At 40.6% G+C, this 25,753-nt stretch overlaps 1 protein-coding gene across 1 annotated transcript in view; it reads left to right on the top strand.

Moving 5' to 3' along the window:
• The window catches only part of c2cd3 (C2 domain containing 3 centriole elongation regulator), a 146,149-nt gene that overhangs the window by 100,542 nt on the left and 19,854 nt on the right, over window positions 1-25,753 (top strand). Inside the window, exons 25-32 of the mRNA XM_078545200.1 lie at window positions 1,904-2,042; window positions 5,391-5,455; window positions 6,098-6,300; window positions 14,155-14,282; window positions 14,532-14,672; window positions 19,577-19,788; window positions 21,142-22,198; window positions 25,633-25,741. Coding sequence (XP_078401326.1) covers window positions 1,904-2,042; window positions 5,391-5,455; window positions 6,098-6,300; window positions 14,155-14,282; window positions 14,532-14,672; window positions 19,577-19,788; window positions 21,142-22,198; window positions 25,633-25,741 — 2,054 coding nt within the window. The remainder of the gene's footprint in view (window positions 1-1,903; window positions 2,043-5,390; window positions 5,456-6,097; window positions 6,301-14,154; window positions 14,283-14,531; window positions 14,673-19,576; window positions 19,789-21,141; window positions 22,199-25,632; window positions 25,742-25,753) is intronic.

Here is a 25,753-nt window from a genome sequence, read left to right on the forward strand (position 1 = left end):
CAACATACCATCCTGGAATCATGTCTGTGGCCACAGAAATAGCTGTCTGTTCCCCTAACTAACAAATCCCCTATCACTATAGCTCTTCCTTTCTTCTTCCCCACCTCCAGTACAGCTGAGCTGCTCGTGGTGCCACAAACCTGGCTCTGACTGCACTCCTCTGAGGAACCAGCGGCTTCACCAGCTTCCAAAATGGAAAACCGATTTGTGAGCAGGATCCCAGGGGACTCCTGCACTACCTGCCTAGTTTTCTTGGACTGCCTAGCGGTCACCCATTCCCTTTCTACCTTCAGACTCCTAAGCTACCGTATGACCACCTCTCTGAACATACTATCCACATAGCTCTCAGCCTCACGAATGCGCTTCAGTGACTCCAGCCGCCGCTCGAGTTCTGAAACCCAGAGCTCAACATTCTGCAGCTAGTGACATTTCCTGCACATGTGGACATCTAGGACATCAGGAGCATCCACAACTTCCCACATATTACAGGACACACATTCAACATGACCAAGCTGTCCTGCCATGGCTTCAGCTTACTTCTTTTACGTTTATTTTATTTTGGTTTAGGCTTCTATTAACTTTATTTTACTTGGTCCTACTTAATGAACCTTACCAAAAGTACAGTTCCTACTTTACTTTAAACCTTAGGAATAGAATAAACCTTAAATATTTGCTCGATACGCCCCAGATATACACCAAACAGCTAGCTTCTTTTCCAGCCAATCATATTACTTCCTTCCTGTGATGTCTCAGTTCTTTTTCACTCTCCTTTTGAACTCAGCGTGGGCTGTTTCCGAACAGCTGATGACAGATCCGCCTCTCCCAACTGTTCTTCCCAAAGGTGAGTAATGTAGGCCACGGTCCCTGGGCTGTATTTATTCTCTCCCCGCTCTGTGTATCTCCCACAGGTCCACCTCTCCAACTGCTCTTCCCAAAGGTGAGTGATGTAGGCCTTGCTCCCTGGGCTCTATTTATTCTCTCCCTGCTCCGTGCATCTCACACCGATCCGCCTTTCCGACTGCTCTTCTTGAAGGTGAGTGATGTAGGCCGTGCTCCCCCAGCTGTATTTATTCTCTCCCCGTGTCTCTCTTCCATGTCCCTTTGAAAATCAAACACTTCTCCACTTATCTAAAAATGCAAATTTCATTCATATCGTATCTACTGACCTCATCCTATCTTTACTCATCTCCATTTTGAATGCCTGTTTTACAACTCACTTCTTGATATTTTAAACCTTGCAGTCTAATCGTCTCTAGTTTAATTAAGTTAGCTATACACACAGATTCATACATGCGTGCGCGTGCACACACAAGCCTGCTTTAAAATATCTCTCAATAATATTAGGAAACTATGATAGTTCCTTGACAATACAAGTATTTCATATTTCAACAACAACAGGAAGAAAAGCTAAAAAGTACAGTATTTTGAAATCCAGAATGACTATATTTGGCCTCACCAAAAATAGTTAACCTGTCTTTCACTTTCAGATGCAAATTCTCACCACTGTGTGCCCACATATTTCTGTTCTTGTCAGTTGTGAACTACAAGGGAATTCGATTGATAACACACAGTACAATGACCTCTGTGACGTTTTAGCAGCCAAAGAACAAGGATTATCAAAAATATTACAACTGAAGTTGCTATATATATATATATATATGATGGTCAGAATCTGTATTTGGTCATGTAAGCACAAGTGCATTAAAATGTGGAATGTCTAATATCTGCACTGGTCACTTTTGGATCTTTAGCTAGCCTTTACAGGCAGTTGTTTGATACAGAATTAAGTACAAAGTTGCTTTTGATATTGTGATATTAGTTGGCATTCAATTTTGTAAGTCTTAACAGTATCAAGTTCATTTTGTTCTACTACAATTTTTTTATTATGGTGTTTTTTTTTAAGGATGTCCCTTGACAGAACAAACTGGTGTTAAACCCAGTTGTTGTGTGTCATATGCTACACCAGTCAGTTCCACTCCTATAACAACTCATCTGATAGAAAATGCATACAGCCCTGTTTGGAACCACCAACAGCAAACAAGGTATGTATTGCGTGATATTTCATGATGTAACTATAATCAGGTTTTTAAGAGAAATAAGATAGCACCAGTAGTATGAAAGAGTAACAAATTTCCCAAATCTTCATTGTAAATTGACTAATCTCATGTTGCTCCACCAGGATTGTTACTCCAAAACAAAGCCTGGTTCCTATATGCTGTTATGGAGCAGGAGTAGACCACATGGCCCATCAAGCCTGTCCTGCCATTTAATATTATGGTTGACCTTCAGCCTCACTCCACTTTCCTGCTTGCTCCCCATATCCCTTGATTCCCTAAGAGACCAAAAAACTGTATATCTCTGCCCTACATATTAACAAATAGCATCTACAACCCTCTGGGGTAAAGAATTCCAAAGATTCACAACGTTTTGAATGAAGATATTTCTCTTCATCTTATTCCTAAATGATCAACCCCTTATCCTGAGACTGTGCCCTCATATTCTAGATTCCCCAGCCATGAGAAATAACTTATGAGTGTCTACCCTGTCAAGCTCCTTCAGAATCTTCAAGCCCCTTCAACCCTTAATTCAATAGGTCAGATTCTGTTCTGTACTCTGAAATCTTCTATCTTTTAAGTAGTGGAACTGAAATTTTGATGGATCATTTTGTTGTTCAGACCAAAGCTACAATGTCATGAAATCACTGATGTGGCACCTTCAGAATTCCATTCCTAACTATCCAATCATAGCCAGAGAATTACTTGCATTGGATTCTCTTCCGGCTCCTCCACCGTTACCCCAGGGGTTCCCCAAGGATCTATCCTTGGCTCCCTCCTATCTCTTATCCATGCTCTCCCTCAGTGACATCATCCAAAAAATACACTGACAGCACCCACTGTACCTCACCGCCAAGTCTCTTGACCCTGCCATTGCTTGTCTGACATCTAGTACTGGATGTGCAAGAATTTCCTCCAACTAAGTATTGGGAAGACCAAAACTACCGTCTTCAGGCCGATCTTGTCCTCATCACAGACTCCATTCCCATTCCACCCTTATGCCTGACCACTGTTTGAGGAAGAACCAAATATTTTGGCATCCTGTTTGACCCCGAGCTGAGCTTCTGACTCCCATATCTGCTCAATCACCAAGACTGCCTGCCTCACCTCCATAACATCCGTCTCCGCCCTGCCATTGAAGTACTAATCCGTAACTTTGTTCATGATTCTAATGCATTCCTGATCAGCCTCACATTTTGTACCCTCCAGAAATTGAGCTCACCCAAAACTCTGCTACCCACATCCTAACTTGCACCAAGTCCTGTTCACCTCTGTGCCTTTAGGTGCCTAGGTCCCAGACTCTGGTATTCCCTCTCTAAACCTATCTGCTTCCCTAGTCCTTTAAAATATTCCTTAAAAACCTACTTCTATCAAGATTTTGGGCACCTGTCCTACATGGCTCAGTGTCATAATTGTTTGATAATGCTCCTATGAAGCGCCTTGGAACATCTCATTATGTTAAAGGCACAATGTAACTGCAAATTTTTTTTGTTTTGTACCTCATGGCAATAGCTCTGACAGCCTCTTCTTAGTGTAGCAAGACACAGAAACAACAAGAAAAGCATGGACAGTAATACTTAGTCTTCAGTTTTTGCTCCAGCCATTTTCAAGCAGTTTCCATGGAACTAGATTCATGGTAGCCTTTGGGTGTGGTTCAAGTTGAAAATTTCATACACGTGTGCTGATACAACATTCTCTTATTTTTCTATTTAAATGGAGAGAGATTGCAGAACTTGTACAGCGGGATCTGGGTGCCTTAGTACATGAATCACAATAAGTTAGTATGCAGGTACAGCAAGTGATTAGCAAGGCAAATGGCATGTTGGTGTTTATTACAAGGGAAATGGATTATAATAATAGGGAAATTTTACTTATTTGAAAAAAGATATTACTGCATTAGAAGCAGTTCATAGAAGATTCACTCAACTCATTCTGGGATGAAGTGCTTATCTTATGAAGAAAGGTTGAATAGGTTGGGCCTATACCCATTGAAGTTTAGAAGAATGAGAGGTGATTTTATTGAAACAAATAAGACCCTGTGGGGATTTGATAGGGTGGATACCAGGAGGATGTTTCCTCTTGTGGGGGAGGCTAGGGGACACTGCTTAAGAATAAGAGCCTCCCTTTTAAGACAGAGATGAGGAAATTTTTTTTCTGAGGGTTGTTAGTCTGTTGAATTCTCTTCCCCAGAAAACAGTGGAGGCAGGGTCATTAAATTTATTCAGCACTGAGTTGGATGAATTTTTAATAGACGAGAGAGCCAAGGGCTATGGGGGCAGAAGGGAAAGTGGATTTGCGACCACAACCAGATCAGCCATGATCTTATTGAATGGCGGAGCAGGCTCAAAGGGCTGAATGGCCTACTCCTCCTCCTCTTGCTCCTAAGCCCTATGTTCCTATAAAAAGGGTTTAATTATAGAATTTAGTGCTGAATTGATCAAGTAAGTTCACTTCTGGGGTTCAGTTTAATTTTGTCTCCAATTTGAGATGTTAGAAGTTTATTAGGAGCAATAGCAAAACCATAAAGCCAATTCTAATTGACTTTTTGGATGGCTCAACAACTTGTGAAAGTGAAGCAAGAGCATAATTTCTGAAGGAAAGTAAGATTTCTTTTGAGGAAGGATGTTCCCATTTTCCTCAAAAGGAAAACAACTAGGTTTAAGAGAGCTGCAAGGAACTCGGTTGGATGTCAGGCCCCATCAACCAGTGTTACATGACTTCATGTCATTGCAGCTTCAGTTTGAACAACACTGAACAGATCCACCAAAATTTGAGTTCAATTGGAACTGCTTAAAGATTGAATATTTGCAAGTACAGAACAGAACCTGACCCTATTGAAACACACTAGATGCCCAGTTGTGAGAGGCCCTCAAAATAAGGCTTTTATTTTAATTTTCATTTCAACTTTTCTCAGTTCAAGGGACTGTTATGCAGCAATACGAGCACTCATCAAAGAAAATTTTGGCTTTGCTTTAGAGGTAAAGTTTATTCTATTTCAAGCTATATCAAATGTCGCATCAGGAGTGTTACTTGGTTGTGCTCCATTCAGCATGGAAAGCAGCAGATACTACTGTTACCTTGTTCATTTCCAGAGAATGGGAAGTTTCTTCTTCCATACTAGTTACAAAACTAAACTGAGCATCTGGAAACGTCTTTGTGTGAAGTGACGGCAGAGAGAGATAATGAGTTGTGGGGAAGTCAGAGAGAGAGCAGTGACTTTTGCTGTTGAGATGAGGGCCATTCATTTATTTAGATGGGGGATGAACTACATGAAAAAGGTGAGTAGAACACTGATTAATTTTGTTGTTTGCAGTGACTTCCATTTATGCATTGCAGGCTGCCCAAAGAGTTATTACTGGACCCACAACAAACTCTGGTTTTCAAAGTGTGGCATAAAGCAGGTAATGGCTTTAAAATGTAGTTTTATTCTGTTTATCTGTTTAAGTTATTATTCTGTTCATTAAAACTTATTCTTATTTATCCTCAAATTGCTACAGATATGCATGGGACAGAATAAAAACTAAATTAACATGAGTAAATAAATCAAGGTTGTTTGCAATCTGTGAAGTACTTAACCAGAACATGCTGAAGTGTAATATACGCGGTAAGGCTGGGTGGATGCAGAATGCTACAAACAATGAATTTAAGTGAATCTCATCCATGCACTCTCAAGTAAAATTTATACATTATACAAAATATACATTAATCTGGTGGTAAACTGAAAGAGGAGTCAATAAGTAAGCAAATAAAAGGAAGTAGCTTAAAAAAATAGTCATGCAGAATTGTGAAACAGCACAGCCCAACGAAGTACTCTGTGAGAAAGTCCTGGTTTCATCTTCAATCATGCTGAGTCAACAGACCTTGAGTGGTGCACTGAAATGGTACAATTTCCCACACTGATGCACCAAACTTGAATCATCGGAAGGGGAAGGTTCTTTCCATGGCCAGTGAAAGAAAGTGTAAATAATAACAAACTCATAAGGCTTTTCTCATCACATCAATGCATTATCAAATCTTATTAAATGCTGTGCTTTGTGTCCTAGATATTGACCGGGTTATAGGGTTTGCCTCTGTAGACCTTTCTGCTTTATTATCCGGATTCCTATCTATTTGTGGCTGGTACAATATCACTGACTTTAGTGGTCAATGCCAAGGACAACTTAAAGTAGCAATCACCCCATTGGAGAATATCCATCACCTGAGAGAGAAAAGATGGACCCAAACGCACAAACAGTCAGCAAGTTCCGTAAGTATTGTTTTATTGATTTGGTGGCAGAAAGTAATGCTTGGATTCTGAAGGCACAGGTTGAGATAAGTAGTTGGTCTGAACATAGATAATTCCCATTCAACACAAAAGTAGTGCAATGAATTAGCATTAAAGTATTACTGTAGGCTGGTAGAAGATAAATTCACACCTGTGATTCCACATACAGAAAGTTCATAATTCACCTGTATGGGGATATGGTGGATCTGAGCTAACATCAGAGAATGGAGTAACAAGTAAAGACTGGTAAAACTGGAGCTTTTTAGAAATTTTGTACAGTTCCTTTCACAGTAGTCACTAATAATATCGGAAACTCAGCAGCAAATTTGCACAATGCAAAGTCCCACAAACAACAGTCAGAAGGGTGGTGCATCTGGAATAATCTACCCCAGAGAGCTATGGAGGCCTAGTCTTTGCGTATGTTCAAAGCAGAGGTTGTTCAATTTCTAGATACCAATAACATCAAGCAATACAGGATAATGTGGGAAGATGGTATTGAAGTGGAAGATGGCATTGAGGTAAAAGATCAGCCATGATCCAGTTAAATGGCAGAGCAGGCTCGAAGGGCCAGATGGCCTACTCCTCCTGCTCTTACGTTACTAAAATTTAGTTTTAGTGATGTTACTTGAGGGATAAATGTTGGCCAGGGAAGAACTCCCCTGCCATGGAATCTTTTATGTCCACCTGAGAAGTCTTAGTTTAATGTCTCATCCGAAAGATAGTGCCTCCAAAAGTGCAGTAGTCCCTCAGTACTGAATTGAGTTGTCAACCTAGATTATATGCTCAAGTCTTTGTGTGGGACTTAAATTTTAATTGGTTGAATTAGTTGAGTGCAGATATGCCACCTTCGTGAACTGCTGCAGTCTTTCTGATATAGGTACACTCGTTGTGCTGTTAGGAAGAGAGTTCCAGGTTATTAGCCCAGCGGCAGTGAAGGAATGGCGATATAGTTCCAAGTCAGGATGGTGTGTGGCTTAGAGGTGAACTTGCAGGCCCCCATGCATCTGCTGCCCTTATCCTTCTAGGTGGGAGAGATTGTGGGTTGAAAGGTGCTGTCAAAGGCGACTTGGTGATTTTCTGCAGTGCATTTAATCGCTTATCCAGTTCTGCATGTCAGGCAAGCAGTCTGATAGTTTAGCAACAGTGGAGAGAGTGGTGGTAATGAGGTAAAGCTGAGTGTCTTTAGTATACATGTGAAAACTAATGTAGAAGTGAAATAGGAAGGGCCCGAGGATAAATTGTTGGGAGGACCACCCGAGGGAACAGTGTGGAAGTGTGAAGAGAAAACATTGCAAGTAATACTCAGACTGTGACTAGGTAACTAAGAATAGAACCAGGCTAGCGCAATCCCACCCAGCTGAACAACAGTGGAGAGGCACTGGAGGAGGATTTGTCGGGATAGTGTTGGTTGCAGAACATTTCTGTTAAAGAAGTCGTCTTAGTCTTCTGTATGTTAACAGCAAGTCTTTATTAACTACTTGTAACTATGTACATATTTACAGTAAAGGATACAGGCATGGAGCTATCGCCATCTTAGGCCTTAACCTGTGGCCGACAGCATACTGATCCTAGCTCTAGGTCATGTGTCTTCTTACATCACTGTGTGGGTGGTACTCAGTCCCACGTGCACCTTGTATGTGCCAGATCCTCCTCCTACAGGATTGTGTGGTTAACTGTCAAAGGCTGTAGACAAGAGGGATAGATTACCTTTGTCACAGTAACATAAGATGCCATTTGTGATTGACTGACATTGAAATTGATATTAAAATGGCCACATGGGAACAAATAATTTTTTTCATCTGAGTTATGTTCCAAAGGAGCCATGCCAACTACTATGAGAGTTAGCTTCCAAGCAGTGCCAATACAATTATACTGCACATCAAGCAGCTGAGAGAAGGAATCCCAAACATTTATTTGCGGGGATCCACCAGTAGTGGTAAGGAAAAGCTGATCTCATGTGATCTGCGTAATGCTTCTCAACTTCCTCTAACAGCTTTGTTATACTATTCTTTAGATACAAGTTTCATCATACTATCTGTGCACATTGGGTCTCAATATTGTAGTCCTCAGTACCATCCAAAAAGCTAGCACAAATGACCTAATTCCAAGAAGCACTGTTAGTTTTATTTCCAAATTGTCTTTCGTTTACCAACTTGTGCTTTATTATTCAATTCTGATAAATTCATATGTGTTAGCGATTCAATTTATGTTGGCATGAAGGTCATTTTAAATGTATTTTGATGTTTATTGAGAAGTGGAGTCTTTCGCTGGGGACCTGAAGCTCCTCTGATGTGAGGAGATGCCTCAACTGAAAACATCTGTAGGAATTCTTGTTCTTTGAGAGCGATGGTTGCCTCAGGAAATTTATCCAGCCCCCTGAAGAAACCTATGAGAACATTACATGTGCCACCTGAAAGGGTTATTAGGTTCCTGTGAGGATCTTATCTTTACTCCGTATCTCCTTCCTTATTTCCCGTCTAGTTTTTTTTTTATTCATTCACGGGATGTGGGCTTCGCTGGCTGGGCCTGCATTTATTGCCCATCCCTAGTTGCCCTTGAGAAGGTGGTGGTGAGCTGCCTTCTTGAACCGCTGCAGTCCATATGGTGTAGGTACACCCACAGTACTGTTAGGAAGGGAGTTCCAGGATTTTGACCCAACAACAATGAAGGAACGACGATATATTTCCAAGTCAGGATGGTGAGTGACTTGGAGGGGAGCTTCCAGGTGGTGGTGTCCCTGAGTTTCTGACCTATTTGAAGAAAATTCCTAGAAGGAAGCCAATATTTAATTCAGATATCCTTGCTTCTCCAAGCTTGTGTGGTCCACATGGCAAAAAGCTTCCTCTGGCAGTTTCTGTATTCTACTTTATCACCAGTTATGATATGTGTGTCCAATAGAAGTTGGTAGTCTGTGGTAAAATTATTTCAGTGCGAGAGGATGTCTTGATGGTTCCACAGGCTGGGAATGGGAAAAGGAAGCATTAGGAACAGCTCTCTTTCTATTCTCTCCCAAAGGACATGAAGACACATTTGTGTTTTTCTGTATGATAGCTATGTTAAATGTTGCTTTTAGAAATGTAGCCATCTAATTGGTGCCTATTCCTCCATCCTTTTGAGTTATATCATCTTCCTAATTATGTTTTTGTATTACTGTATTTTTTTGCCATTAACCTTGCTAAAGCCTTATTAGCCCCAACACAGAGCTTATGTTACCAATATTATATTAGTAGATTTTGTAGTGCAGAACTTGAGTATTGCTGAAAAAAAAAGACATGCTGTCAAGGCTTTTTGTCTTAAACTTAGGACAGCTCTCAAGAAATTGCCAACATTAACAGGGAAACAACAGTTTATATTGCATGAGAAGAGTGCTGATTGGTTGGCAAATGGGCTCTGATAGGTGGAGGTGTTGCCATGGAGAATGCAGCATGAAACAGTTCAAATTCAAGCCAGACAGGTCGACTCTGGTCAAGGTATTGCCCTGGGGAATGAACCAGGGAATGACTGTTCCCTAAGCTTCTGTTGAGTTGAAAAGTGTGCTGAGTGTGGAAATGTTCCTACTGCCTGCAAAGGACAGGGCCCTGTGTGTGAATATATGTGGCTTCTAGCATGCGTAAGTGAGCCACACAATGAGCCAGACTATCTATCTTAAATTGGTTTTCAATGTAATTCTTAGCACAATCGGGATTGACACAGTGGGTTTATTTGAATCTGTCTTGCAGAAATAGTGCAACCAATCATTCACAGTTATCTTGTTCACAGCAATTTTTAATTTTTTAAAATTTATTTGGTAGACTTGATCAATCTCTTGATTTGAAGATTATTTCTTTGTTAGCTTATAGTGTTGACATTGCAAATGTTAAATTTTGTGTGAACTGATACACCAATGGTCTTGTGGCCCTCTTCAGAGTATCAATATATTTTGACGGTAGTGTACATAAAATTGTACACACTATTTCAATGTGGTTCACTTATGCACTATTTATGATTAAAATAACTTCCCTCATATTATCACTACCCAATTAGATAATGATTGGATAATGAAGGATAGATATTGGCAAGGACACCCTCACTATCATCACTACCATCACTGAATCTCCCACTATCAACATCCTGGGGGTTACCATTGACCAGAAACTGACATGGACTAGCCATATAAATACTGTGGTTACAAGAGAGGTTAGGAACCCTACAACGAGCAACTCACCACCTGTCTCCCCAAAGCCTGTCTACCATCTACAAGGCACAAGTCAGGAGTGTGATGGAATATTCCCCACTTGCCTGGATGAGTGCAGCTCCCACAACGCTGAAGAAGTTTGACACCGTCCAGGACAAAGCAGCCCGCATGATTGGCACCACATTCACAAATATTCACTCCCCCCACCACCGACACACAGTAGCAGCAGCGTGTACCATCTACAAGATGCACTGCAGGAATTTACCAAGGCCCCTTAGACAGCACCTTCCAAACCCACGACCGTTAACATCTCGAAGGACAAAGCTGCAGATAGATGGGAACACCACCACCTAGACGTTCCCCTCCAAGACACTCACCATCCTGACTTGGAAATGTATCGCCGCCTGTCGCTGGGACAAAATCCTGGAACTCTCTTCCTAACAGCACAGTGGGTGTACCTACAGCATATGGACTGCAGCAGTTCAAGAAGGCAGTTCACTACCACCTTCTCAAGGGCAACTAGGGATGAGCAATAAACGCTAAGCCCACATCCCATGAATGAATAAAAAAAAATACTGAAAGTCAGTATTCGATTAACTTGTTGGTAAGCTGCCAGCCTTTGTTCAGTGGTAGCATTCTCATCACTGTTGAGAAGGTTGAGACTTGATGATTTGATCTAGGCTAATGTTACAGTGCATTTCTAAATGAATGCTGCACTGTTGACAGTGCCATTGTTCAATAAGACATTAAACTGAGGCCTTGTTTTCTCTCCTGGGTGAACATAAAAATCTCCTGGCATTATTTTGAAGATAAGGACAATCCACCCTGGTGTCCTTGCCAATATCTGTCCCTCATTTTCCAATCATTATCTGATTGCTTTTTGCAAAACCTTGCAGTGCACAAATTAGCAGCCTTTTTTTTTTGCATATTACAAATATGACAACACTTTTTATGGCCAATCAAGTCTTTTTAGTGCTTGGAACATTGAGATCATGAAAATTGCTATATAAATGCAATTTCTTTCTTTATAACTAGTTCATATTAACTGTCTATGCTCAGGCCTGATCTTGTCTGAGCTCAGCAACCAAGCATAATTGAATTGTGTTAGTATTTGAGTGGGAGACTTCCAAGGATGAACAGTTGGTGTGGTTGTTCCTGTTTCCTGTTCCATTGTACAATATGGTGCACATACCTGCATTAAAATCCTAAGATAAAAGCAAAAAACTGCGGATGCTGGAAATCCAAAACAAAAACAAAAATACCTGGAAAAACTCAGCAGGTCTGGCAGCATCTGCGGAGAGGAGCACAGTTAACGTTTCGAGTCCGAATGACCCTTCAACAGAACTAAGTAAAACTAGAAGAAAGGTGAAATATAAGCTGGTTTAAGAGGGGGTGGGACAAGTAGAGCTGGATAGAGGACCAGTGATAGGTGGAGATAACCAAAAGATGTCACAGACAAAAGGACAAAGAGGTGTTGAAGGTGGTGATATTATCGAAAGGAATGTGCTAATTAAGGGTAGAAAACAGGACAAGCAAGGTACAGATAGCCCTAGTGGGGGTGGGGTGGGGTGAAGGAATCAAAAAAGGCTAAAAGGTAGAGATAAAACAATGGATGGAAATACATTTGAAAATAATGGAAGTAGGTGGGAAAAGAAAAATCTATATAAATTATTGGGAAAAAAAGGCCAGGGGGGGGGTGGAATCGGAAAGGGGGTGGGGATGGAGGAGAGAGTTCATGATCTAAAATTGTTGAACTCAATATTCAGTCCGGAAGGCTGTAAAGTGCCTAGTCAGAAGATGAGGTGCTGTTCCTCCAGTTGAGCTTCACTGGAACAATGCAGCAAGCCAAGGACGGACATGTGGGCATGAGAGCAGGGTGGCGTGTTGAAATGGCAAGCGACAGGGAGGTCTGGGTAATGCTTGCGGACAGACCGAAGGTATTCTGCAAAGCGGTCACCCAGCCTGCGTTTGGTCTTTCCAATGTAGAGGAAACCGCATTGGGAGCAATGAATGCTTGTCCCCCTTGTCCTCACTTATCACCCCACCAGCCTCCGCATTCAAAGGATCATCCTCCGTCATTTCCGCCAACTCCAGCATGATGCCACCACCAAACACATCTTCTCTTCACCCCCCCGGCGGCATTCCACAGGGATCGTTCCCTCCGGGACACCCTGGTCCACTCCTCCATCACCCCCTACACCTCAACCCCCTCCCACGGCACCTTCCCATGCAACCGCAGAAGGTGCAACACCTGCCCCTTTACTTCCCCCCTCCTCACCGTCCAAGGGCCCAAACACTCCTTTCAAGTGAAGCAGCATTTCACTTGCACTTCCCTCAATTTAGTCTACTGCATTCGTTGCTCCCAATGCGGTTTCCTCTACATTGGAAAGACCAAACACAGACTGGGTGACCGCTTTGCAGAACACCGTCGGTCTGTCTGCAAGCATTACCCAGACCTCCCTGTCGCTTGCCATTTCAACACTCCACCCTGCTCTCATGCCCACATGTCCGTCCTTGGCTTGCTGCATTGTTCCAGTGAAGCTCAACGCAAACTGGAGGAACAGCACCTCATCTTCCGACTAGGCACTTTACAGCCTTCCAGACTGAATATTGAGTTCAACAATTTTAGATCATGAACTCTCTCCTCCATCCCCACCCCCTTTCCGATTTCTTCCCCCCCCCCCACCTTTTTTCCCCAATAATTTATATAGATTTTTCTTTTCTCACCTACTTCCATTATTTTCAAATGTATTTCCATCCATTGTTTTATCTCTACTTTTTAGCCTTTTTTGATTCCTTCACCCCACCCCACCCCCACTAGGGCTATCTGTACCTTGCTTGTCCTGTTTTCTACCCTTAATTAGCAAATTCCTTTCGATAATATCACCGCCTTCAACACCTCTTTGTTCTTTTGTCTGTGACATCTTTTGGTTATCTCCACCTATCACTGGCACTCTATCCAGCTCTACTTGTCCTACCCCGCCTTAAACCAGCTTATATTTCACCTCTCTTCTATTTTTACTTAGTTCTGTTGAAGGGTCATTCGGACTCGAAACGTTAACTGTGCTCCTCTCCGCAAATGTTGCCAGATCTGCTGTTTTTCCAGGTATTTTTGTTTTTGTTTTGCATTTAAATCCTGTTTGTCACCTCAGCCCATTTGTTTAATTGGAGAAGATTCCTTTAAAAATCACAATCTTCCTCCAACTTGTTAAATGGCTTGCTGTTACTTAGTACCTTCATGACATTATTACAGGAAGCATTTGTGTTCATATGATTTATAAATAATATAAACAGCAGACAACTGAAAATAGACCATTAGTAACTCTTGTCTGACCTCACTTTCACCACCTGCTGACAAAGTTCATGACCTGCTGAGTTTTTCCAGGTATTTCTGTTTCTGTTTTTGTTTTGGATTTCCAGCATCCGCAGTTCTTTGCTTTTATCTCTGTTTAATCTTAACCAGGTTAGTACCACTCAAGCAAATATCAACCAGAGAAGGCAGAGAAGTTTATGTGCTGTTCCAAATGAAAAGGAAACAGGGGAATGCAGAAGGAGGCATTTATGAAGTGTTTATAATAAAGTTTATTTTTCTCCAAATAGTATGCCAAGAAAGTGTTTAATTTTAGTGTATTACATATAATAATGTGACTTTAATGTTACAGGCTCCTACCCTTGAATCATTGTCATATAGGACGAGCGGCACATATAATTCTTTCCCCAGTCACATCTCCAAATATTCAGAACAATTCATCACATCTCTGAATGCTGATACTTTGACAGCCAACGACAGGTATGCAATTGCACTAAGATTGTAGTGTTAGGTTAAAGATAGTGAAAACTGCTACTTTGGGAAAGAAAAGGTTGGTGCCTGATAGTGCAATGACTTTTGACTAGAAAATTTTGGCATGCTTGACAAATAGAGATTAAACAGTGAACTTTGTTTCAGTCCTGAACTGAGATACCTTTCATGCTAAACTTAAGTAATCGGATGGGGCTAATGTAAATTATAATTGAAATGCAGTTTCCAACTTCTTAACAGATCAGTTAACACAGAAATCCAAGCCTCCCGCCACGAGGAGCATATGAAAAATATCCGTAGGTTCCATCAGTCCTTGCAAAGTGCTGGGTACTCTGAATCACTTTCACAAACTTCACGGACTTCACTTTTCAGTGCTCTAAGGTAAACCCGTTGTTTATAAGTTAAAGTATGTAATTACATTTGTGTAAAAGCAAAATACTGCGGATGCTGGAGACCTGCAAAAAAACTCAAGTACCCTTCCAATCTTATTAGAATAAGCTTAAACTTAAATTAGGCTTGAATCCTGTGCTCCCAAATTTCAAGGCCACTGTGCTTGATGTGCATAAATGATTGTTTGGTGACTTCAAATTTTAATTTCCTTTTTGTGCGTAAGATTAAAGAGAGAATTTGCTGAATGTTTGGCACTTTCTTCAAGCTTCTCGCTTCTGGGAGTCCAAGTCCCATTCCAGGACTTTAGCACAAAAATCAAGGCAGACTGAGGGAGTGCTGCACTTTCAGAGGTGATGTCTTTTGGAAAAGTCTTTAAGCCCAGGCTCCATCTTCCCTTTCAGGTGGACGTAAAAGACCCCATGACATTATCTCTCAGAAGAGAAGGGGAAATTATCCTTGTACCTTGGCCAATATTTTTTCCTTAATATCACACAAAAACAGATTAGCTGGTCATTATCATATTGCAGCTTGTGGGAACTTGCTTTGTGCAAATTAGCTGCTAGATTTCCTCATTACAACAGTGTCAACCCCTCAAAAGTACTTTGAGTGTTAAGTGCTTTGGGTTGATCTGCAGTTGTGAAAAGTGCTTTAATAATTTTTTTTAACATTAACTCTTTCTCTATCCACAGATACTGCCAGACCTGCTGAGTTTTACTGTTTTAATTACATTTGAACTTGTTCGTAGTATGGTGAATAGAATGTTTTTACTAGTTGCTCTTGCTGACAACGGGACTGGATCTAGCTGTTGCTTGTGCACATATATTTATAGGATTCAGCAACTCTATTTAAACGACTGCAGCTAGGTAACACTAACTTTGGAAGATTTAATATTAATATAACTTTAATATTTTGTGCTTTTATATAGATTGACCAAAATAACAGAGTTCAACAGTTTCTGTTTCATAAAATCATAGAATGGTACAGCACAATAAGAGGCCATTTAGCCCAGCATGCATGTGCCAACTCTTTGAAAGAGCTGTCCCAATTAGTCCCACTCCTCTTCTTTCTCTGTAACCTTACAAATATTCCAGCTTTGTGTATTTATTCAATTCTCTTTTGAAATTTATTATTGAATCTGCTTCTACGATCCTTTAGGGCAGTGCATTTCAGATCATAACAATTTGCTTCACAAAAATTTCTTTCTTCATGTCTCCTCTGGGTTTTTTGCCAGTTACATTAAATCTACGATCCCAACTCATCTTTACACAATTGGAATATTCGCAATGTCTAATTCAACCCACTGTCCTTTTTAAGAATAGCTAATTTCTTGCTGATGGTACAATCACATGCCCAGAATTGTTCATCTGATTCTCTTTTCTAAACATCTGTCTTCAGAACAACCACTGTGTCAAAGTTTGGTCTCGTTTGGATCAACACAGGCAAGTAAAGGAGGCTTGATGAGTCCTGAAAAGAGTATCACATGTAATCACCATTTTGGACCTTTGGTACTTTCTTCACAGAATTGAATTGTTACCTAGATACTAATATACTAATATGATTTTTAGTGCTCAAAAGGCAAGCCTGAAAATCTACCTTTGTAGAAGCACGTTAGAGACTTTGGGCTAGATTGGAGACAGGGTTAGAGGCAGGGGTGTGAGGGGGAGCCACATTGGGGTTGTTCCCCGAAACATTCCTGATGCCAGGGAACTTTCCAAGGGTGGGCTGGGAACACGATCAGCTGCCAGTCTACAGCGACAGGCAGCCAATGAAATGATTATGGCTCCAATTAGGAGCAATTTGTGCAGCTGCACTGGTATTTTGCCATTGGCAGACAGGGCAGCGGAGTGTGAACATTGCCACATCAATGGAGGCAGCTGGCTGGTCAGCAATCATTGGAGTCGGAAGCTCCATACCCCAAAGAAGGGGCCATGTGCATGAAGGGACTCGATCGCGGCTGAGGTCAATCCAGCAGAGGAGTTCCCCCTCCACCCCGATGGACCTACCAGCCCTAACCCTGTTTATTTACTTGCTGCTGTAAAGGCCATCATTTTGAAGTTCCCTCATAGTCCCTGACCTGCCTCAGCAGTGCCCACCTTTCCCAGTGGGGCTGCCAAGGCTCCAGAGCTGCAGGGCATCGAGAGCTATTAAGGATGGTGAATGCAGTAGCAGCCAGTTAGTGGTAATATACAAAATAGGAATTTATTAATCTTGACAATGCTATTATTTTAACTGTCGATTCATAATGAATACCATAGGTTATCCTGACCTTGAGGTTCCTCATTTCTTGGGAAAATCCAGCCCTTTCTTTAGTTTAGAAACAGCAGTTTGTCAAAATACTGTGCCAAAACATTATAAAATGAAAGTATCTCCATTTATAAGCAGGTTAAGGAGAACCAGTATATAAGTTTATGTGGTGTAATTCTTTTGCTCTTGTCATCCAGCTAACATAAGGCGTTATTTGTGTTTGACTGCATCAGCCCAGTTTGATCAATTGCCTGTTAACTAGCATATTGCATATAAATCAAGGTCATAAGGACGTTAAGGATATGTTGCCCTTAATAATATGGTAGCCTGGAATTTCCTGGGAATCTCATTAGCATTAGCCAGGACATAAAAATCTATGTAAAACAAATTGAAATCAGTGTTTTAACAAAAAGACTTGCATTTATATAGCACTTTTCACAACCACAGGCCATCCCAAAGCAATTAACACTCAAAATTACTTTTTAAGGGTTGTCATTGATGTAATGTAGGAAATCCGAAAACTAATTTGCACATAGCAAGTTCTCACAAGCTGCAATATGATAATGACCAGCTAATCTGTTTTTGTGATATTGAGGAAGAAGTATTGGCCAAGGTACCAGGGATAATTCCCCTTCCCTTCTGAGAAATAATGCCATGGAATCTTTTATGTCCACATGTTCTCGTTATCTTTTGGTCAGCAGGCGCGTGCAAGAGGCGGCAGGGCGTCCGCCGGCAATTAAGAGGCCTATTAAGGCCCTTAAGTAATTAATTAAGTTGCATTTTCTGCTGCCCGCTCAACCGTTCGGATGGCAGGCAGGCGAATAGGCCAGACGGCCTTTGCATTTTTAATGAAATTTAGCATCCTTTTTCAAATGTTCTTCTTCATGTGACTGAGTCACATGTGGGACATGTTTATCTCATATGCAAAAAGCTTATTTTTGTATTTAAAATCCGTCAGCTCCCTGAGGCAGCCCTGTGCCTTCAGGGAGCTGTAAGTGCGCACTCCCTGCGCATGCGCACACCTCAGCGCTTGCGCTCCTCCCACCCCCACCCCGGCAGCGCTGGGACCCCAAGCGCACCTTTCACGCTGGCTGGCCATTATTTGGCCAGCCAGCATGAAATTGCGATCAGAACCTGGTCGCAGGCAGCAGTCGGTTTCGCGGCCACTCCCGGGTCCCGCCCATTATGCCCACCTGATGAGGGAAAAATTCTGCCCTTTCTTTCACTTTTTCATGCGTGAAGATTAAAGTTTGAAGTCATCAAACCATCATTTATGTGCATCAAGCACAGTGGCCTTGAAATTTGGGGGTGTAGGAAGCAATCCTAAATTTAAATTTAGGCCTATTCTAATAAGATTGGAAGGGTATTTGGGCACAACTTGACATCATGCAATATTGGATGCATTTTCAAGTCTATCTTACTGGTTGTGTCCAAGGAGGGAAGTCCAAACCTGGGTAGGTAAAGAAAGGCTTGCATATTCCATTACATTCATTAATATTTGAGTGGAAAATAACTAAACGCTGCTCATTCTGTTATTAATATAAAAGCAAAATACTGCAGATACTATAAATCTGAAATAAAAACAAAGTGTTGGAAAAACTCAGCAGGTCTGGCAGCATCTGTGGAGAGAGAAGCAGAGTTAACATTTCGAGTTGAATATAATTCATCTTTGGAACCCTGTTATTGTTTGGAATTGTTTACTAATTCTGTCTATAGTGACTATAACAACACTGTGGATGGGGGATAATTAGGAAAGTTTTTCAGCAGATTTTTCTACTGTTAATGAGGGGAGGAGTTTTTTGTATGTAAAGGATGATCAAATTTAGATTACTTTGCCCTAAAGAACAATCATGTGAAGCTAAAAGTAGTCTAATGTGTCTTTTGCAAAGTATTGAAATGTGGACATGCACCACATCAGCTCTTTGGAATGGTGTTTCAGTATTCTTCCCCTTCCCCAAAGCCAATAAACTGCATCTCTGCTGCAGTGCTCTGCTGTACACATGCCTCTGGAAGCTGTTCACCACACCTGCTAGCAGCTGGATCAAGTATGCCACAGTTTGAAATCTAGTAGCAGGTCACCTCCTAGTACTCTTGACCATAAGAGTTCAGTGAGGCCAAATGGTGGAGGATTTGAGGAGCAATGATTCTCCAAAGAATAATTACATTTAATGGAGAATATATGACAATCTGGAGATGGGCTATCACGCTCCATTCTAATAACAATCTTAACGGGATTTTTATAAGAAGAAAATTAAAAGCAACTTGGCTGCTGTGTAACAAAAACAGAAAATGCTAGAAAAACTCAGCAGGTCTAGCAGCATCTGTGGAGAGAGAAACAAAGTTAATGCTTCGAGTCTGAATGACCCTTCTTCATACTGACTTGGAATGTTAACTCTGTTTCTCTCTCCACAGATGCTGCTAGACCTGCTGAGTTTTACCAGCATTTTCTGTTTTTGTTTCAGATTTCCGGCATCCGCTTTTGGCTGCTATTTGGCTATTTTGCTTTTAGCTGGAATGTAGCTTTTTATTCCAGGGTAAGTGTCATTTTTTTCACTTCACACATGTATCGTCCTGAAGTAAATAAAACTGATCTTGTTTATTGCATCTGAAATGTTATGTTTTGATTTTATTCCTATTTTGTTGATGTGTAGGAGAAATCTCAGTGAACTGGATGATATTCAAAGGTACTTCAGTCAGAAGCTGTCTACATCCCCATTTTCTTGCATGATAAACCCCACCCCACTGCAAAGAGCAAATGGGAATACAATGGATTATCGCCATAGATCATCAAATTCTGGTGATGAGCAGCATCCCTTGGAGAAGTCAGATAAACTGGTCTCTGAAATTCACCACTTTATCAGTGGTGAGCGGAAGGAAATTTTATTGTATTTCATTTGATTACAGCGCTATTATTTTCTTATTTAATTGCACAAATTATGATGTCTTTCATCAATAAACTTTCAAAAGTTTCCTATAGAAAATAACTTTATCTTAAGACTTTGTAAGATTAATGCTGTATTGCATATACTGAAAAAATGACTGTGAAATTTAAAAAAGGATAGTACTTTGATGAGGAAAAGTTCTTCAGAAGTGAAACAAGCCCTTCATCTTATAAGACTAATGACAAAATTGACCTACAAAATATTCTGTTCCAACAAACAAAACTGTATATTGTACATTCTGCTAAGAGCATTTCACCTGTTTTTTATATAGACGGTAATTATTGCAGATTTACATGCCCTAAAACTTACACAACAGACTTAAAATCTGCCATTTTTCCAACAGCCTAATCAAAGTTTTTAATACGGTTTTTCAGTCTTGTCATTAGATGGTTGTTTAAACATGCACTGATAATTCAAAACTTGTGTCATCTTTACACCTTATGTCTTTATTAACATGCACTCTAGTTATAGGGTAGTAATTACCATCTGCAAAAAAAAAGCACAATTGAAATGGTCTTTGTAGCATGTACAAAAAACAGTTGGAATAATTTGTAGGTTACTAACTGCCATAGCTCTGAATTTGATGTACTTTTGTCATCTATACGGAACAACATCTATATTTTTAAAAATGCCTGTCCTCACAAGGAATAGGATAAACATCAACTTCAGACAGGTTAGTTAGTTAGCAATAATCTGCAGAGAACTTATGGTTATGTCTTTTCTGCAGACCAGTGCTACTAGAAATCCACACTACTCCCTGGTCCAGTATCCTCTGCCCTAGTTGTGTGTTTCCTTGCAATGTTGTGGCACATAATATGTAGATTGTCACAGGGATTTGAAGTGTTGGCATTTGTTATTGTAGTAAATACTTTGAATAGTCTCCTTTGCTGAATGACAGTGGCTGAAATCCTAAAAACATTTTCCTCACACATGCTTTTTCTGTTAGAAGAAAACTGACCTAATAGTAATTTCATCCACCAATTTTACTTTTTGACAAGACCTCTATCATCTCACATTCCTCCTACTCTGGGGTGGCATATAGCCACTTCATTGTGGGTGAGTTAAGTTTTTAGCATGTTCACTTGATAGATTGAGGTACAATCTAAATCCAGCTACCAGAGCCATTTATATACTATTCTATTGTATACTAAATCTATGCGTTAGCACCTGATAGCATATTAACAGCTAAACAAAAAATGGTTAATCATGAGTTTAAAGTATTGGTAGAATTGCTTTCATATTCATACTCATGTTTGCACTTTACAATATAACAGGACCACAAGAAGGAAATAAAGCAGATATTACTTCTCCAACACAGTCTTCTCGAGGTACAGAAGAAGATTGGAAGAAAATTGCTGAAAATGAACCACAACAATTAGAAAATGAAAGAATCAAAAGCCATTGTGAAGTTTTCCCCTGTCTGCAGTCACCAGAGAGGGAAAATCTGAAGACCTACATTTCTCAGTTCTGTATAGAAGGAAATTCAGAATTGAGACAAACTAAACTTGATGAATATTTTGATCAAGAGCAGATAAACTCTCAGGATAACAGATCCAGTGTAGAAATTGGAAACCAACAAAATGACTATGCTAGTGAAGGGTGTAGCGAAGAAGGATATGAAGAAGTCGTGATACAACCAAGAACCTTAAATGATATGACTGTTATGACTGACAGGACCAGCCCTTGGTCAAGTATCTTCTCAGACTTTGAGGAGGATTGTAAGCATGAATGTGAAGGTACAAAAGAGGCTCAGGAGCCAACTGGAAATGGAAATCTAGCTGAGGAAGAACAAACAATTCCCTTCCGTGTAGATGATTACCTGTTTACTAAGAGATTGCAAAATGAAATTTGTAATCTACCTGGCAATATCGCAGCTGGTGAGTCCCCATGTTCAGAAAGATCATCATCAGTAAATGAAAGAATAGACCTTGATGTGTCAGACAGAAATTTAATTATCCAAAGTGAACAGTTCGCAGGAACAGATTTATCAGAAATACAGTACTCAGATGATCGGGATTTGTTTTCCTCAAACCCTGATGAAGCAGAAGACCTGATGCAGGAAAATGGAGAGGTTACAAAACATGACATTTTTCCCAGTAGAGCATGCTCACTTGCAGATGAGGAGGAAGGAGGCCTTAAAGTAAAGAGTGTTCATGAAGACTACGACCACAACAATAGAAACCGAGAGGTTGGAAATGAAAACCAAGAGTTCTTTGAAAGACAGAACCATGAAGACCCACAGTTCTCTAAAGCTGGTGGGGAATGTGTTCAGAGGAGACACAAGGAGAGTGTAGATACAGATTCATCAGAAGATACTCATTCAGTCAGATTGTATCCTTTAATAACGATAACTTATTTTAAAGGGAACTTTTATTCAGGCACACATTTGTTCCTAATACTAATGAAAGGCTGCTGTGAAAAGCATTTGTAAAATTTTATTTGTGTGTAGTTAGCCAAGTGCTGTGGTACTTTGTTGTTGATTAAGCTTTTCATAATTTGATAAGATAATGTTCGTGGACTTTAGATAAGTGGATTTTAAATAACCTGCGACTGCTATTGACTGGCTGTATGTTCTCATCACCTAATATGGAAAGGATTAATCATATTGGTTTTATAAATGTTCAAGACACTGAGTAATAACCAGTGGTGCTCACATAATTGAAATTATTATTTCAGGAAGGAAAAGTAGTGGTGAAACAGAATTTTGCTCAGAATATGGGTGGGAACTGAACATCCAGGGGTATTCAGTATTTAGGAAGGACAGACAAAAAGGAAAAGACGGTGGAGTTGCATTGCTGGTTAAAGAGGAAATTAACATAATAGTGAGGAAAGATATTAGCTCGGACGATGTGGAATCTGTATGGGCAGAGCTGAGAAACACTAAGGGGCTGAAAACATTAGTGGGGGTTGTATATAGACCCCCAAATTGTAATGGTGATGTTGGGAATGGCATTAAACAGGAAATTAGAGACGCATGTAATAAAGGAACATCTGTAATTATGGGTTATTTTATGCATATAGATTGGGCAAATCAAATTAGTAACAATACCGTAGAGGGGGAATTCCTGGAGTGTATACGGGATGTTTTTCTGGACCAATACATTGAGGAACCAACGAGAGAACAGGCCATCCTCGACTGGGTATTGTGTAATGAGAAAGGAATAGTTGGCACTCTAGTTGTGCGAGGCCCCTTGGGGATGAGCGACCATAATGTGATAGAATTCTTCATCAAGATGGAGAGTGACATAGTTGATTCTGAGACTTGGGTCCTGAATCTTAATAAAGGAAACTACGATGGTATGCGGCGTGAGTTGGCTATGATGGATTGGGGAACGTTACTTAAAGGAATGACGGTGGATAGGCAAGGGCAAACATTCAATGAGCGTATGGATGAACTGCAACAATTGTTTATCCCTGTCTGGCTCAGAAGTAAAACAGGAAAGGTGGCCAAACCATGGCTTACAAGAGAAATTAGAGATAGTATTAGATCAAGGAAGAGGCATACAAATTGGCCAGAAAAAACAACAGACCTGAGGATTGGGAGCAGTTTAGAATTCAGCAAAGGAGGACCAAGGGATTGATTAAGAAGGGGAAAATAGAGTATGAGAGTAAGCTTGCAGGGAACATAAAAACTGGGTGTAAACGTTTCTATAGGTATGTGAAGAGAAAAAGATTGGTGAAGACAAATGTAGGTCCTTTACAGTCAGAAACGGGAATTTATAATGGGGAACAAGGAAATGGCTGACCAACTAAATACATACTTTGGTTCTGTCTTCACAAAGGAGGACACTAATAACATACCAGAAATGTTGGGGAACACTGGGTTTAGTGAGAGGGAGGAACTGAAAGAAATCAGTATTAGGGAAATGATGTTGGGGAAATTGATGGGATTGAAGGCCGATAAATCCCCGGGGCCTGATAATCTATATCCCAGAGTACTTAAGGAAGTGGCCCTAGAAATAGTGGATGGTCATCTTCCAAGGTTCTATAGACTCTGGAACAGTTCCTACAGATTGGAGGATAGCTAATGTAACCCCACTATTTAAAAAGGGAGGCAGAGAAAAAACAGGGAATTATAGACCAGTCAGCCTGACGTCGGTAGTGGGGAAAATTCTAGAGTCCATTGCAAAAGATTTAATGGCTGAGCACGTGGAAAACAGTGGCAGAATTGGACAGAGTCAGCATGGATTTACGAAAGGGAAATCATGCTTGTCAAATCTACTTGAATTTTTCGAGGATATAATTAGTACAGTTGATGAGGGGGAGCCAGTGGATGTGGTTTATTTGGACTTTCAGAAGGCTTTCAACAAAGTCCCACATAAGAGATTGATGTGTAAAATTAAAGCGCATGGGATTGGGGGTAGTGTATTGAGATGGATAGAAAACTGGTTGATAGACAAGAAACAAAGAGCAGGAATAAACGGGTCTTTTTCAAATGGCAGGCAGTGACTAGTGGGGTACCGCAGGGATCGGTGCTGGGACCCCAGTTATTCACAATATATATTAATGATTTAGATGAGGGAATTAAATGTAATATCTCCAAATTTGCAGATGACACAAAGCTGGGTGGGAGGGTGAGCTGTGAGGAGGATGCAGAGATGCTTCAGTGTGATTTGGACAAGCTGAGTGAGTGGGCAAATGCATGGCAGATGCAGTATAATGTGGATAAATGTGAGGTTATCCATTTTGGTAGCAAAAACAGGAAGGCAGATTATTATCTGAATGACTATAAATTGAGAGAGGGGAATGTGCAATGAGCTGGGTGTCCTCGTGCACCAGTCGCTGAAGGTAAGCATGCAGGTGCAGCAGGCAGTAAAGAAGGCAAATGGTATGTTGGCCTTCATAGCCAGAGGATTTGAGTACAGGAACAGGGATGTCTTGCTGCAATTATACAGGGCCTTGGTGAGACCACACCTGGAATATTGTGTGCAGTTTTGGTCTCCTTATCTGAGGAAGGATGTACTTGCTATAGAGGGAGTGCAGTGAAGGCTTACCTGACTGATTCCTGGGACTGACATATGAGGAGAGATTGAGTCAATTAGGATTGTATTGGCTGGAGTTCAGAAGAATGAGGGGGGATCTCATAGAAACCTATAAAATTCTAACAGGACTAGACAGGGTAGATGCAGGAAGGATGTTCCCGATGGTGAGGGAGTCCAGAACCAGGGGTCACAGTCTGAGGATATGGGTTAGACCATTTAGGACTGAGATGAGGAGAAATTTCTTCACCCAGAGAGTGGTGAGCCTGTGGAATTCGTTACCACAGAAAGTAGTTGAGACCAAAGCATTGTATGTTTTCAAGAAGGAGTTAGATATAGCTCTTGGGACGAAAGGGATCAAAAGGTATGGGGAGAAAGCAGGAGCAGGCTATTGAGTTGGATGATCAGCCATGATCATTATGAATGGCAGAGCAGGCTCAAAGGGCTGAATGGCCTACTCCTCCTAGTTTCTATGTAATATCCTGTACCATTTGCTGTTTCTCATTGAATTGTCATAGTTTGTAACCAGAGTAGAAATTTTCTTAAAACACTTACAACTTCATGTTTATATTTTAATGTTATACATGTTATAATTATGAATGATGGAACTGGATGTGAAAGAACCAGTTTAGCTATTTAGCTGTAAACAGCCTGGCCTCAAAGATTGGAGTTGGGGGGAAAACGTAGCTCATTGTCGTTATGAAGTGGGCTATATTGAAGAAACTATATACTTTTGTGCTCTTAAAAAGGTCACTAATGTTAATAATCTTTAACATCTTTATTCAGACCTGATCCAGTTGTAATTCCAAACTTTTTCCTCCCACCAAGTCGTTTAGAAGCTTCAATGAGGATGCTAAATGTTGCACAGTCATTCCATACAGCTCCAACAAATCCAGTAAGTTTTAAT

This window comes from Cetorhinus maximus, chromosome 7, assembly GCF_964194155.1.
Source record: "Cetorhinus maximus chromosome 7, sCetMax3.hap1.1, whole genome shotgun sequence".
Lineage (NCBI taxonomy): Eukaryota > Metazoa > Chordata > Chondrichthyes > Lamniformes > Cetorhinidae > Cetorhinus > Cetorhinus maximus.